The sequence below is a fragment of the Psammomys obesus genome, unplaced genomic scaffold (assembly GCF_907164565.1).
Source record: "Psammomys obesus unplaced genomic scaffold, mPsaObe1.curated_primary_1811, whole genome shotgun sequence".
Classification (NCBI taxonomy): domain Eukaryota; kingdom Metazoa; phylum Chordata; class Mammalia; order Rodentia; family Muridae; genus Psammomys; species Psammomys obesus.
The window spans coordinates 18,772,955-18,787,983 of NW_026587216.1; the positions used below are offsets into that span (position 1 = coordinate 18,772,955).

Genomic DNA, 15,029 nt, shown 5'->3' on the forward strand with positions numbered 1-15,029 from the left:
CTACCTTTTCTCCCCAACCACCGTCCCTCACTTTCATAACCTCACAATCAGAACCCCTATTCCGTTCAAGGAGACTGTAGGTTGGTGTTAACTAAATTGGCTCTGGGTCAAAGTGATTATTTTCAAATTCTGACTCTACCCTCTGTTGGCTACATGCACTTTTGTTTCTCCTCTTTTCTCACCTGTAGAAATGTAGATGATAATCCTTTCAAGGTTCTCGGCACAGTCACAGTAATGAACATGGTAAGCCTCAGTGTGTGTCAGCCCAAAGCAGTACTGGGAGGTACATGCCTGCTATAGTGAAGACAAAGTAAGAGGCAGGTGTGTGCCTCCAGACAAGACCCTGGGAGAGGGGGAAGCAAGAGAAAGAGGTGTCTTATGTTGAGGCAGAAAGTAGCTGCATTTCGCAGTGCACAGCCTGGAAGGCAGAGGGAGGGCTGTTCCTGGTGAACAGTAAGTGACAGGCCAGTGAAAAGAAGAAAACCCTATAGGAAGGCTTTACTTGTCACGAGATAATCTCGAGAAGGTTGCACGAAGGAAAGATCCAGGAGAGTTGGTGACAGGGTAACACAGAAAGCCGGCACAGTTTGCTTAGGGACAGCGTACAGCAAAGGTGAGGAATCATCTGCGGCTTCTTGGCCGATTCTCCCCAGTCTGTGTCACCACGGTTATAGAGTTTATCAAGAGCGATAAGATACCGTAATGATCTGCCCAGAACAGCATCATCGCTGTGTGCTTTCTCATGGGCGGTAGCTTCCGATTTTCATCTGTTATGGGTAGTTGTGAAATTTTTTTCCACTATGAGGGCAGGACACAAAAACCCAGCGCTCCTTCTCAAGTGGTGTGCACGCATGCAAGTGTGTGTTGGTGAGTGTGTGTACGTATGTGTGTGTGGGGGGAGTGAATTTTTCTCAGTTAAGCTGTAATACAGCTTATAAACAGCACCTAGACTGCAACTGTATGTGCTACTTATTTTTTATATCTCATTTTCAGAAAAATTTCAACAAATGAAACCCAATTCTTTTCACAGCTGCTCAATTCTTCAATTTCAGTCCCCAACATGGAAAAATAAAGTCACCCTAAATACTGAACCTCATCTTATTTGTTTTGCTATTAAACTTTAAAACTCAAGGCTGCCAAAGAAGCACCCGGCTCTCTGCCTGTTTGCCCTGTGAAGAGCTTCAGACACTACTTGAGGGTTTTCACATGAGAAAAAATGGCTCCTGTTTTCAAAGCAAAGGGGAATTCTACTGTCTTGCAACAGTTATGACGTGTGAGGATTTAAATCATAATGGTGCTTTTATGCAAAGCTCCTTCTTTTCATTACTTCTTGTTTATGAGAAAGTGGGAATCTATCATTTCACCTGACTTTTACAGCTTGTAAAGTTGATAAAATATTGAGTATTTTATACATAGATTTTTATAAGCACTGTTTAATCTGAAACGTACATACAAGAACAGAGTTTTTTGGTTTATCTATAGTTATATCACAAATATAACCCCTTCTTTATATACCATATGCTTTTTAATTATCACAAACACTTTATTTATTTATTACAATTTATTTACTTTGTATCCCAGCTGTAGCCCCCCTCCCTCATCTCCTCCCAGTCTCCCTCTCCCTCCCTCCCTCTTCTCCTCCCATGCCCCTTCCCCAGTCCACTGATAGGGGAGGTCCTCTTTCCCTTCTCTCTGACCCTAGCCTATCAGGTCTCATCAGGACTGGCTGCATTGTCCTCCTCAGTGGCCTAGCAAGGCTGCTCCCCATTCAGGGGGAGGTGATCAAAGAGCCAGCCACTGAGTTCATGTTAGAGACAGCCCCTGTTCCCCTTACTAGGGAACCCACTTGGAAACTGAGCAGTCTATTTTCTTCCTCTGAGCAGAGGGTCTCGGTTCTCTCCATGCATACATCCTATGTTTTTATAAATTTCTCTTTTTGAGAAATAGCAAGGATGTTGGAAACTGAAGTGAGAGAGCATGGCAAACAGCAAGGGGTGACTAAGCAGAAGAAAAAAGAGCTGGGGACTGGGGAAACTGATGAGTCAGTGTCAACTTAGGAAAGGTGTGTGTGTGTGTGTGTGTGTGTGTGTGTGTGTGTATGCATGCACGCATGCATGTATGTGCTGTAACCATGCCTTTTCTCACTCTTCAAGAGGTCTCAGTGTAGACTTGCAGTCTGGAGTCAGTTTTAATTTTGACTGATTTAGTTGACATCTATGTTGATGAGCGTTCCCGGGTATGCAAGAAGACTCAGTTTTACTGATGTTACTACATTGTTAAAGTAGGATGAGATATTAAAATCAGGGAAGTGTGACAGAAATTATATGAAAAACCACACTCTCACTTCCAGACCGCTTCCAGCACACGTGGGCTTTGGGCACCAGTATTTTTTTCTGATTAGTATTTGATCTGACTGACTCAGAGGTAGAGAGGGTCCAGATAATGTCTGCAGGGGCTAAGCAATCCGGGCTCTGTCTGTCTCTTATCAGCCCTTTCATGTTTTCTGTGTCTTTTTCTTGGGGTACGCGTGCTGGGACCAGAGATTCTTTCCTACAGGTGCATGCTGTCTTGGGCTACCACGCATAGCCTTCCACTGGAGAAGCTTAGGCTGGGAGAGTTGAACAGGGATATAGATGGGCCTTTGGGGGAGGTCATTGCTACCTCTCAGGAAGAAGGCTCAAGGCTGCTCAGCAGGGCTCTGATATCCAGCCCTCAAGGCTCTATGTTCTGTTGCCTGAGGGACTCAGCCATCATTTTAGTTCACTTTTCGTTGTTTTGAATGTGTCTTTCAAAAGCAAACGACTTCATATTTAGACTGTATTTCATCTTTACTCACTCTAAATACATGCTCATTGGTATTTACCCCTGACCTCAGCCTGCAAAGCCTGTTAACCAGGCGTGGTATGTCGTGTACACATGTAATCCCAGCAGTTGAAAAGTGGATCCAGGAAGGAGAGACATTTGCTGCCAGTCTGAGCTATAGTGAGAACATCCTCTCAACACACACACACACACACACACACACACACACACACACACACACAGAGATACAGAGAGAGAGATACAGAGAGACAGAGAGATACAGAGACGGAAACACACACAGAAAGACCCAGAGACAGAGACACACAGAGACAGAGACACACAGAGTCAGAGAGACACACATAGAGACAGGCAGACAGAGCGACAGAGACACACACACACAGAGCAATTGTACCTAACGATAAGAGAACACAAGCGCTTGCATTTTTGCAGTTACTTGACAGACACTACTCACTTTCAGATTTGCTTCCCAGATCCCAGCAATCACTTCTCTGATTCTGACAAGGCAAACGATATCGCTGTTGGACAAGTGCTTGATCAGAGGCACAAAAAAAAAAAATCACCTTGACCACGGTACAGTAAGAGAGAAGAAGTCAACCCGGGGCTCCTCACTACAGCTCTCCATCTTTCCTCAGAGCAGCATCCCGGCTCTTCAGGAAAAAGGGCGGAGCTGTTCTTTTGAGTTGTGCTGCAGAGATGGAAAAGGAAATCCTCCTGCTTCAGGCTCACTGTGCTCCTTACTGCTGTGTGGTTTACTCAGGGCTGGGGGCTGGGGAGTGCAGGGTGGGTGGGGTGGGTTTAGGCCAGCTGTATGAGCACCACCTGAGAGCTTGTTAGGGGCCAGCTTCTGACCTCTTCTCACAGACCTCTGGTCAAGGACAGAAGCTCTTCCCTAAGTGCGCTGCTGCTGCTCAGGAAGGCCTGAGAAGCATTTTGACCAAAGGATTCCAAATGGCCTGCAGCGTCTGGGTGGTCTTGGTCCTTCCTGACTGATGCTATTGCTAGGCGCTGGCTTGTCAGATAGTTTGGGCGATTTGGCAGAACTGTTGAAGGGGAGCAACCTTCTGTGCAGTTGTGACTCTTGATGCTACTTTTCTATTTTGTTAGTAAATATCAGATCTCGTTACCTTCAGAATAGCAAACCACCCAAGGGTGACGACCAGACTCACTTATGTTCTTAGAACACATAGCTCAGGCTTTTGAACAGAATTGGCATCTATTTAAAGTAAGTGGTGTTTTATTTAAGGACTGATAAGTGTCATTCTTAGTGACCTTGGCTGTCAGTGACTTTAAACTGCAGACTAATACGCCTAGCACATAGTTCTCCTCTTCACACACTTCAGGACAGAGGACCAAGTGCTAACAGTGATAAGTTTTCTATCTGTAGTAAAACGGATCTATATCTACCTTGGTTACCCGTGTTTTCTTGCTCTACACTTGACTGGGTAAAGTCTTCTAGGTTTCACTCGACTCATCCTTAATAGAGAGATTTCTATACTACGTCCAAAGTACAAGGATTACACAAATATTTTTTTTTAAAAAGGAAAAACTGAATGTTTAAAAAACGTTTCCCATGTAGACAGATTACGCTGTCTATTTAAAAAAATATATATTTTCTGTGCGTGAGTGTTTGTACGCATGTCTGTCTGTGTTCCACCTGTGGGCCTGGTGTCTGCAGAGGCCGGAAGAGGGCATCGGAGCCCCGGAGACTGTAGTTTATGATGGTTGTGAGCTGCCATGCTGGTCCTGGGGATTGAACCTGGGTCCTCTGCAAGTACAACCAGTGATCTTAACTGCCGAGACATCGACTAAAAACAAACAGTCCCAAACAGTTCCCAATCGCCTGGGAGCTTACGCGCTCCTTCCTTAAAACTGTAAAGAGGAAGAATTTGCTCTGGCTGGCGTCGAACAAAAAGGTAAGTTTTCAAGAGACAGAAGCGTGGGTTTGCGATCTGTCACAGAGGCTTTAACTGACTATGGTAATTTTCACGTTTGAACGGTTATCAGGAGGAGGACGTCAGCTGGACCCTAGCTACGAGAGTTACAGAATGGCAACAGATATAAGTGTTGGAGGTAAAAGAGAATGAATGCTGATGTCTGCTGCTCCCTAGCACAGGGGGTGAGGTTTCCCTAGTCTCAATTTTCTGTGTCAGTATATATCAATAGTTATGTTTTTTCTTCCCCCCATGGAAGGTATGTTTCTGTTTACTAAGGGACCCAAACTGGAAGACTAGTAGGTTTACTTTGAGCAATTTTATTCAATAGAAATTAAACTTTATGGCTGATATTTATAGAAAAAAAACTTTTCAAAGGAGCAAAGAGATTACTAATCAAAATTTAACTTAGACTTTAAGATATCTGTTGTAAAATGTGTTTTGGGGGTAAGATTTAAATAGATTTGACCTAATTATCTTTATCTTGATATAAGGACATTCAGTGGACTGGTAGGCTCAGTGTTGATGATCTCTTGGACAACAGAGAAAACAGCACAGACTCCAAGATCCCAAGTATAGTTATTGCAGAAAAACAGTGCTAAGTAGGTACTCTTGAAGGCTTTGCAGTATGACCCAGCAGGAAAAAAAAGCCCAGTCCTAGACAATGCACTATCGAAAAAAATTCGCCTTGATGTCTTATTTGAGAGCAGCAATTATTTCTTGCCAAAAGCCAAATTTTGGAACTTATAATTTCTCTGAGGTCAACAAAACTGTAAATAAAAAAAAAAACATTCCTAAGGATTTGTTTCTGCTTTACAGCATGCATAGGGCTTCCCTTGGGCATGAATCCTAGACACGCTATTTTCAGGTGACTAGCATGCTGAGTGCTGAGACGCATTAATTAACCTTTACGTTGACATAAAAGTGCTTTGTGAGAACAAATGTACACAAAATGTTATCTTTAATCATGACTAACGAAAATGGGTTACTATAAACACAGGTCTTACTACGGCAAATTTCTCCTTGACAAATGATAGGGCCTGATTCTTTTATTAAAGATAATAAAAAATTTTGCACAAGGGAGTCAGAGACTTCCCATAGATCTCTCCTGCCTGTCTGCTTGCGAACTACTGAGATAATCTTGAAATAATGTAAGTGTAGAGGCTCAGGCTGTATTTCTTTTAGATCTAACTTTCTTTCATAAAACTAAAGATCAAAATTAAATACCTGGGGTCTATGCATGGAGTGAAAGATGTGGTTTGCCTGTACCAGAAAATGATTCTTAAAGCAACGCTACACTAAAATTGTTATTACAGGACTAAAATTTTCTTGTTTGTGTCCCCAGTTTAAATTTCTACCATCTCCAAATGCTATTTCTAAAACTGCCAGGATTAACCATTTAACACACACAACCACTGTAATGCTGTCTTAGCATTCTTTTCTTAAAAAAAAAAAGCAACAAACAACCTATTAGCAACTACAACAATCTAAATCAGTGGGCCACAATCCCTTTTAGGGGTTGTATATTAGATATCCTGCATATCAGATATTTACACTGTGACTCATAGTAAAGTCACAGTTATGAAGTAGCAACAAAATACTTGGTTGGGGTCAGCATCAATGGAGAAGTGTGTGAAGGGGTCACAGTATTTGCAAGGTTGAGAATCACTGATCTGAAGTTTTCCTGCTCCCGGAGACCTAGGAAGACCTGGGATGAGCCATTGGGGGTGTGTGTGGGGGGAAACAATAACAAATGAAAAATAACCTTATGCCAGTTTTGGACTGTCGCTACCTTCTGTCAACCTTTGCCAGTTTTTATTTGGGATCGTATTCTTAATGCTCTTTGAGACATTTCTGTTTAGGATCATTTTGGCAGGGCATTATTTCCAGACATGTCTTTGTGGCCTGCCACCCAGTGCATGGGTCAACTGACACATGATGTTTTTGGTGATAGTCCTTGATGACCTATTTTTTCCCTTTCTACACCAACTTTCTTAAAAAGGGTTATATTAAACAACGAGGCTCTTTATTGACTTAAGAAAGCAGAATAAAACCATTTGCTTATTTGGTTTAAATTAGGGTCTCACAGGATAGCCCAATCTGGCCTTGAACCTAAAACCCTTTTACCTCAACTTCCTGAGATATGGGATTTACATGCAGGTAGCTTTTGCCAAACCAAACCTAATCTGTTTTCCAAAATAAGGTCATGAATGAATTCCTTATAACTCAGCAAATCCTTACACTTCTTTTCACGCAGCGTCTAGGATGAAATACAATGTTGGAATACCTTGGTAAATCTTAGCTATGTGTGTACACTAACCAGTATGGCTTAAACGTGTTTTACTTCCCATACGGATTGTATCTTCTGAGCTAATTGTCTAATAAATCGTACATTATTCTTCATCTAAAAGGTTCTGGTTTTAATTTTGTTCTGCATATTATTTGTAGATAACAGTAATCTCATGTGACTTATTTTTTCTTCTTAACTGTGCATAAAGCTATATTCTTTTCCCTGACACACATACACACACAGAACCAAACTCTTATTTCTCCCACAGTTTTTCTTGAAAGCCTCCTGTTGAGTCCTGTAATATAAATATATTTAGAACAATCTAGTTCAGGAAGAGTGATGGCTCAGAATACATATCCTCAGAGAAATTAAACCCTTATGCATATGAGTTTGGAAGTGAAATATTCTGTAATCCGTTGCCACAGATTTAAAAATCTTAAGACATATCATTGGAGCTTCTTATGAGAGGTACGTGCGCATCATAATTATGTATTCTAACAGTGATAACTTGATGGTGAGAACTGGCATCAGCCAGCAGGTTGTCAGAGTTGAAGACTCACCTCCATCCAGTCCCACTCCATTAGAATCTAAACTGCAATGAAAACTACCATTTGAAGAAGCATTAATATGATACTATCACGCACCTTAAAGGTAGCTTATCATTATATGAAATACATAAACAAGAAATTCCTTTCTGTTGATCACTGAAACAATTTGCCTTGATAGTCATCAAAATTAATTTATACCTTTCTGTTTCTTCTTCTTTAAAGTGGTGTCAGTTATACTTACTAGAATAAAACTATTTCAAAGTTTTAAGACTACTTTTTGTCCTCTTTCAACAATTATTAAGTATAAATGTATATACTTATAAAGACATCATGTAAAAACCATAATCATTGAAAATGTACAAAATTAGATGGAAATGACACCAGACTTGGTTTTAAAAGTTATTCTTTAAGACAATGGGAAGGCAGCTGCTGTTAGTCAGGGCCCCCCTCTTCAAACCACATTTTCCTGATGGGCTTTGCTTACTCTTTCCTGCAGCTTCCGCTGAGGTGGAGAGCTGACAGGAGAGCTGTCCCCATGATGGGCATATTTAAATGAATACGTAAACAGTCATTTTCATTTATGCCTTTACTAATGAATTTAAACACCTGTTCCTAAATAATTTTTCTATTACTACTGACTTTTTTTTTTTTTTTTACTATTTATGCACCATACAACCCCAGAAGTAACATAAATGATATAATAATATGCTGTAATGAAACTGGGAAGAAAGATCACGAGGGACTGATTATCCAGGGCTCTGCCAACTTGGAGATTACAATCACTCATCCCACTGTAGAGACGTACATGCCCTTCTCATTCACTGGAGTAAAACATGACATTATTCTATTAAATCAACAACTGAACGATTCCAATAAAAAATATTTTATTGAACAGTTAGTGTTTGGAGCCAGGGTTCTATCTATCACAGTGAAACTGACTGCCCTCTAGTGGGGGACACAGTTAGTGCAGCCTCCGTGGTCTCAACCGAGAGAACCGGGAGGAAAATAGCTTCCGTTCAGGAAGCATTTGGTAACTATTAACTCTTGAGTCTTTTCTTGTGGACCAGCACATCCATAGGTGTTACAGATCGCATGGTAACAAGAGCGTGTGTTTTTCCACGAACAAAAGAGAACTGGTGAGAGCTGGGGGTTAAGGCTCAGTGTGAGGTTGACCACACCCAGGTCTGGGTTTGTGCAGTTAGCTGCCACATGCTTTGAGACCAGTTTTATCTAGCCTTTTGCAAGCGACTAGTTACTAGAGTGACTTGAAAATACACTGTGTCTTAATTAAGGGAATAAAAAGCAACAATGTATAGAATAAGCAATTTTTAAAAAAGATATACTGTATCAATGAAAAGACATTCAATGTGGTTTCATCTTCCATTTTATATTTAGTTATTTGTCTTTTATAAAAAAAATCTTGCTTGACAGATATCGTTAAATAATCACAGAGCTAAGTAATCATTTTGATCCTAAACTGCAAAAGGAAGCTATTTTATATGAAGCAGCTTTATGCCAGCCTGGGAGGGCATGTCCTGAGTCTACACAAAATGGAACTTCTTTTAGCATTTTTTTTTTTTTTTGTCACTGACAATCAAGAGATTTGAGGAAAGCCATATTGTGCCAAATGACCTAATACTTATTTTTCAAATCACTATCCATAAGCAATTAAAATTTTAGACAAAAAAATAACGGTAACTCTTTTAAATGAAAGATGTGAAATCCTGCTATATATATATATTTTTAATAACTAAAGAAGAAGCAACAGCTCTAACAAAAAAAAAAAAAAATCTTCCTCCTCCCCGCATAGAAACATTTACCACAGATCTGTTCGTAAGCTACAAGGCATTCGGTCTTAACAGTCATTTTAAAACACGCTTCACGGCACAGATTTTTAGCAGGTACAGGGACTCACAGCAGCGTGCCAGCGACTGACAATGTGCTTCACTGGGCACCGCAGTCTCGCTGCTAGTAGGACTTGGGTATCTGTAAGTAATTGCCAAAGCTCCACGTATTTCTTTCAGTTTTTTTTTTTTTTTAATCCCGACTAAATATTTCTTCCTCTCTTTTTTTTTAGTTCTTTAGGCATTCTTTTGTTGTGTCCCCCCCCCCCCTTTGAGAAGATTAATGGGCGATACAATCTGTGCTTAGCACAAACACGCCAAAGACACCAATTGTTTAATGAATCAGGAGAAAAAGCACTTGCCTTGCGGATTAATTGATTTCTCTTTTCGGTTGGGGGTGTTAACCCCCCCCCCGCAAAAAACAAACAAACAAAAAACCCCAAACGGCAGGCATCTTTCTCACTGCAGAGGTGGTATCCCTTCTCACACTCACAAGCGCAGCCTAATGATGGCAGAAGGAACCTTTGCACCTGTCGGAGGTGGGGTGAGAGTTTCATTGGTTGGTGGTTGCGGGTCCACAATCCTTGTTTCTGGGTAGAACGGAGACTGTATCAAAAAGCACTTGGAAGAAGAGTTTCGGGAGGGAACAGTAACACTCGCGAGCAAAAACCTATACTTAAATAGATACACCCTTTTGTGGAGGGGTATAACGCCTCAGTTACAGATTTTGCCCATTGAAGCCACAAGCGACTCTCCGTGGGGGATTTTCCAGAGACTGTTGGCACACAGGCTGTCCTCAGTAAGCACCCAGGGCATATGCCCCTGCCCCCCGAACATAGTAACAGCGGCGGGAACAAGCCAACATGTATCTGTTTTATAGAAACTTAAATGATTTACCGGAGACAGACCCGTCTTGGGGTTGGGGATGGGGAGAGGGCGGAGGCCGGTGAGGATGCTCAAGAAGAATTAGCCGCAAGGGGTTAATCCTTATCAAAAGGCACCAGCATCCTTTCGGAAGAAGTGACAGTAAGGGCAGAATAAAAGTGAGTCTTGGAATAAAAAATCACGGTGAATGGCACCACAGTTCCGGCGATGAGGAACCACTAGCCTGTCGTCTGCAGCGGAAACCTCTCCGTGGGAGGACAGAGCCCCATCCCCAACCGAACCCCTTCCGGAGATGCAGATTGGACCGCGAACTGGGGCAAGCCTGGGACGCGGCGCAGAACCCTCCCCTGGGATACTCCCGTGGGGGCGAGCGCCCAGTTCCGAGTGGGAGGCGAGCGCTGCAGGGCTGGCTCGGGTCCACGCGCGCCATCACCACGTGCGCGCTCGCCCGGCTCGCTCGCTGCTCCGGGTCTCGCAGCGAGGGTGGGGCCGAGCCACGCCCCACTGGAGGACCCTTGGGGGTGGTGGGGGGTCTCTATCCCGGAACACAGGGAGCCACGGGCTTGGGCTGGGGAAAAGGCCTTTGGGCTCTGCGTGGGCGAGGACACACCTTCCAGAGCCACCGGGGAGGGGTCACCTCTGCGGTCCAGGGGCCGGACTGGGCGCGGCCGCGTCTTTGTGTGGTGTGGCGGGGTGGGGCTCGCCTCTCTCTGTCCCGGCTATCCAACCGGCTGGGGCTTGCTTGGCCCGGGGGACCAGGAGCCAGGCCAGGTGTTTGCACCACCCTGAGGAGTTGGGGTTGTTCTGGAAGGCGGGGCTAGAGAGATGGGCGCTCGGACTGCGGACTGTTCAGCGGCCCCACCCAAGTTCGAGGCCAGCCAGCCTGGAACCTGAGTCTCCCGGGGTCCGCGGACAGGGTGGGTCAGGGCAGGGCAGGGTGGATGGAGCAAGTCCACATCCTTTCCCCTGCTCTGCCTCCCCCCGCACCCCCCCCCCACTCTGGGGCGTCCAGATGCCTCCCCCCGGTGCAGGCCCCTCCCAGCCTGTCCACCCTAGGGCCACAGGAGGCGCAGGACTTATTCCGGAGGAAGGCCCTGGATCTCGAATCTCTTGCGGTTTTACGCAGCCCCAAAGATTTACTAATACTTGGCTCCGTCTGACCCACAAAATGGAAACAGCACGTGGCTCCTCTTAAAGACCTTGACCTCTTTTGCTTCACATCAAGCTCAGGCATCTTTATCTGCGTTATTTTCTGTACACCCTTCTGGGTTCCCTAAGCTTCCCCTTCCCTCCCCCCGAAACCACCTAAGGAGTTCGGAGTAGCCCCTTTCCCCTTCTTGTTCCTTTTCTGTTTTTTTTTTTTTTTTTCTTTTTCTTTTCCTCTTTGCCATTATGTCTAAATATCCTATTTAGTGCGGTTCTGAAAAATACGTTAACTCACTCTCCGCTCGCCCCTACTGAAGAACAATGAGGCCAGGGTGGGGCGGCCGAGGTTAGCGGTCAGGTCCCTGGCGAGCAGGCTTGAGTGAGCGGGGCGTGGCGGGGCTCCGCTGTCCCCTCGGGGCTTGCTTCTCCGGCACCTGGCTGGGCTACCCCCCCCCCGTCCCCCTTTCTACTGGGGATGCGGAGCTGGGTCGGGGCGGGGACGGCTTGACTCCGTACAGGGTGGGGCAGTCCGCATAGTGTGCCCAGCGCTGCAGGGCCCCCCCCACCCCCACCCCTGGGACCGTGGCTCCACACACAAAGAAACCCCACCCCGGCGCCTTGGGAGCCGGGTCCCTCTACCCCTCCCCGCAGCGCACGCTTCCCCGCCCCTGCAGCTGCCCACCCGCGCCCTCCACGCCCTCCTCCTCCTTCCCCTCCCTTTCCCTAAAACAAAGGAGCCGAGGTCCTACTCCACCCCTCCGGCCGCCTTACCTCCCCGCACCGCGCCCCAAGACTAGCGGTTTTTCCAACAGAGACAATACCGTGAAATATGCCCACTCCCCTCCCCCGTTCCCACCCGTCTCTTAAACCGCCAGGATGGGACCGCTTTGACTTTGCATTTTCTCTTTTTCTCCCAACCTCACCCCTTTCTGTTCCTATTTTCTTTTGAAACTACAGAACGCATATAGGACGTTCCAAAGCACTTTCCGAAATGTCCCTTCACCTCGCTGACGGCAGATATAAGTTAAGGTAGCCCCCATGCCCTCCGATGGCGCTTTAATTTTAAATATGGAAGCAGAATAAAATTCCTGCCCGTCGCAGGACAACTTACCTGCTTCTGTCTTTTTAAAAGAAATCGTTTGCTCTAGCTTTTCAAAGACACCCCCCCTCCTCCCCTTTTGCCCTCTCAGCTTCCCCCAGGGCTGCCCCCGACCTTCCCAGCTCCTGTGTATCAGAAATGTCCTTTTCTTAAAAAAAAAAAAAAAAAAATAATCTCTTAATGTCTTCAGAGTCCCGAGAGAGCAGGGGAGAAGTGGGCTCCGGATCGAGGCTGGGGAAAGGGAAGCGCGATTCTTACCCATTGCTGTTTTAGCCATTGTAGAGATGTGCACGCCCAGAGCGGTGGCGAAGGCAAAGGAGAAGGGTCCGGCTGTCGCCGCGGAGAGAGCGAGAGAGGAGTCTGAGTAAGGCACTGAGTCTGCAGAGTGGGACCGTGCTAGAGAAAGAGCGAGGGGCAGGAGCCCATGAATAATTATCACGCAGAAGCTCAAGCAGATTGGCTCCCAGGGTCCCCTGACATGACTCCCGCAGACTCAGAATCTCCAAGCATTAAATATTGATCGGCCAATGGTGCTAGAGTACAAAGTACCAGAATGCAGTTTGAAATGGAAATCAGCCCTTGCCTGGAAGCTCCCCCCATTTTGGAGCCCGATAGTACAGTCCAAGTGGAGTGGTGCCTTAGCCTGGAAACCTCGTAGGAGCTCAGGACTGGGCTGTGTCTACCTGTACCCAGGAGGATATACTTTGCTCACACATGTGTCGTATGCATAGACTGATAAAGAGAAGGAAAGGACCCCAGTGTGCCGAGTGGTGGAAAAATGTGTTCAAAGTTCGTGTTCTCATCGTCCCCTGTTTTCTCTTCCACCTTTGGCCCTGTCCTTGGTGGATGCTGGCCTCCCTGATAGATGATGGATTTCCCAAACCAGCTCGTGTCTGGCTGCGGTGGCAGCTCAGAAATGACCAGGGCTACTGTTGTTTCTTTTTGACACAGTTGGGCCCCAAAGTCCATGAACTCAGGAGAGTCTCATAGGAGTGGGAGGCCTGGCCTTTCCTCTCTTTAGCAAAGAGGAAGGAACTGTTGGCTACTTGGGCACAGAGACAAGCTCCATCTTAGGACAACATGCAAGAAAGTAAGAGAATGAGGAATGATTTTCTTGTATTCACAGTCGGATTAAGCAGTATCTTTGAAACCAGTTATGAACAAGACATTCATTCATTCACGTTTTTTCTATTTTTACATTTAGTGAATCTTCATTCTTTCACAATTCATATATTTACTGAGCACATGCATAGCACTGAAGAAACTGGGATTTTTTGGGGTTTGTGCTTATGGAACTATATATCTCTCTCTATATACATATATATATATATACATATATATATATATATATATATATATATATATATATAAATTATGTATTTATTTGAGACAAAGCTTCTCTGTGTGGTCTTGGCTGTCCTGGAGTCTCCTTGTAGACCATACTGGCCTCGAACTTACAGAGATCCACCTGCCTCTGCCTCCCTGAGTGCTGGGATCACAGGCATGTACAACTGCACTCAGTTATGCTCATGGAACTTTTAATCTACACGACTGAACTCTTTTGACTGCCATTGGATCACCCTAAATCCATGTAGAAATTGTGGTTTAGGTATTTAAAAAGAGCAAGGAATATTTAACTTTATCTCAGAGATAAAAAAAAAAAAAAACAAAACCCTAGAATATCATTGCTGTCATGAACATGTAAGAAACACTATCTAATTTTAAAGGCATTGAAAATTAAAAATTATCCCATTAGTAAGTTCTTTGGTAGCTACTAAGTTACATTTTAACATTTCTTTTTAGCCTCCCGAACAGTCTGAAGTTTATGGGGGAAGCTGGGAAGCAGAGTACTCTCCTTGGTGCTGAAATAGCTCTGCACTTCCTATTAATTTGTAAAGGCATTTTAACACTCTGGATGACTTGCTGAATGATAGGAAGCCACTGGAACAGGAGCCTCTCTGACCTGCTGAATCACGGGAAAAATAAAAAATAAAGCGAAGATCAATAAAATTATTTCTTGAGCAGAAAGATCAGAAATTATCTGTCATTGAACAGGCCCATGACCGTGATACAGCGAGAGTACAGTATGGAAATTGGCAGGGTCTGGAAATAAATTACCATTTTCTCTCTCTCAAAAGCCATTTGCCAGGATAAACGTAGGAGCTTCTTCTTTCTCAGTAGGGTAGTTCCCCCCCTTCTTCCCAGCCTGTGTGTCATCTCTATACATTCCTCACCCTCCTAGGAGGGCAGAGCCCTCAGCCATGACTTCATGTCTTTAACAGCGACAATTGGAGTTCAGCGAGGTCCATTGCACTTGTGTACACAAAAACGAAACACTTCTACTGTCCTCATTTTTGACTCTCTGGTGGACATTTCTTCCTGATGGACGGGAATGTGAGAAGGAGGTCAGTGTACGGAGTTACATGAGTAGCTCTTTTTTTTTTTTTATAATTTTGGCCTTTT

At 44.5% G+C, this 15,029-nt stretch overlaps 1 protein-coding gene across 1 annotated transcript in view; it reads right to left on the reverse strand.

Moving 5' to 3' along the window:
- Stmn2 (stathmin 2) overlaps window positions 1-13,079 on the reverse strand; it is a 49,794-nt gene extending 36,715 nt beyond the window's left edge. The window contains exon 1 of the mRNA XM_055603331.1: window positions 12,825-13,079. Coding sequence (XP_055459306.1) covers window positions 12,825-12,843 — 19 coding nt within the window. The 5' untranslated portion in view covers window positions 12,844-13,079. The remainder of the gene's footprint in view (window positions 1-12,824) is intronic.
- Window positions 13,080-15,029: the final 1,950 nt, after the last annotated feature.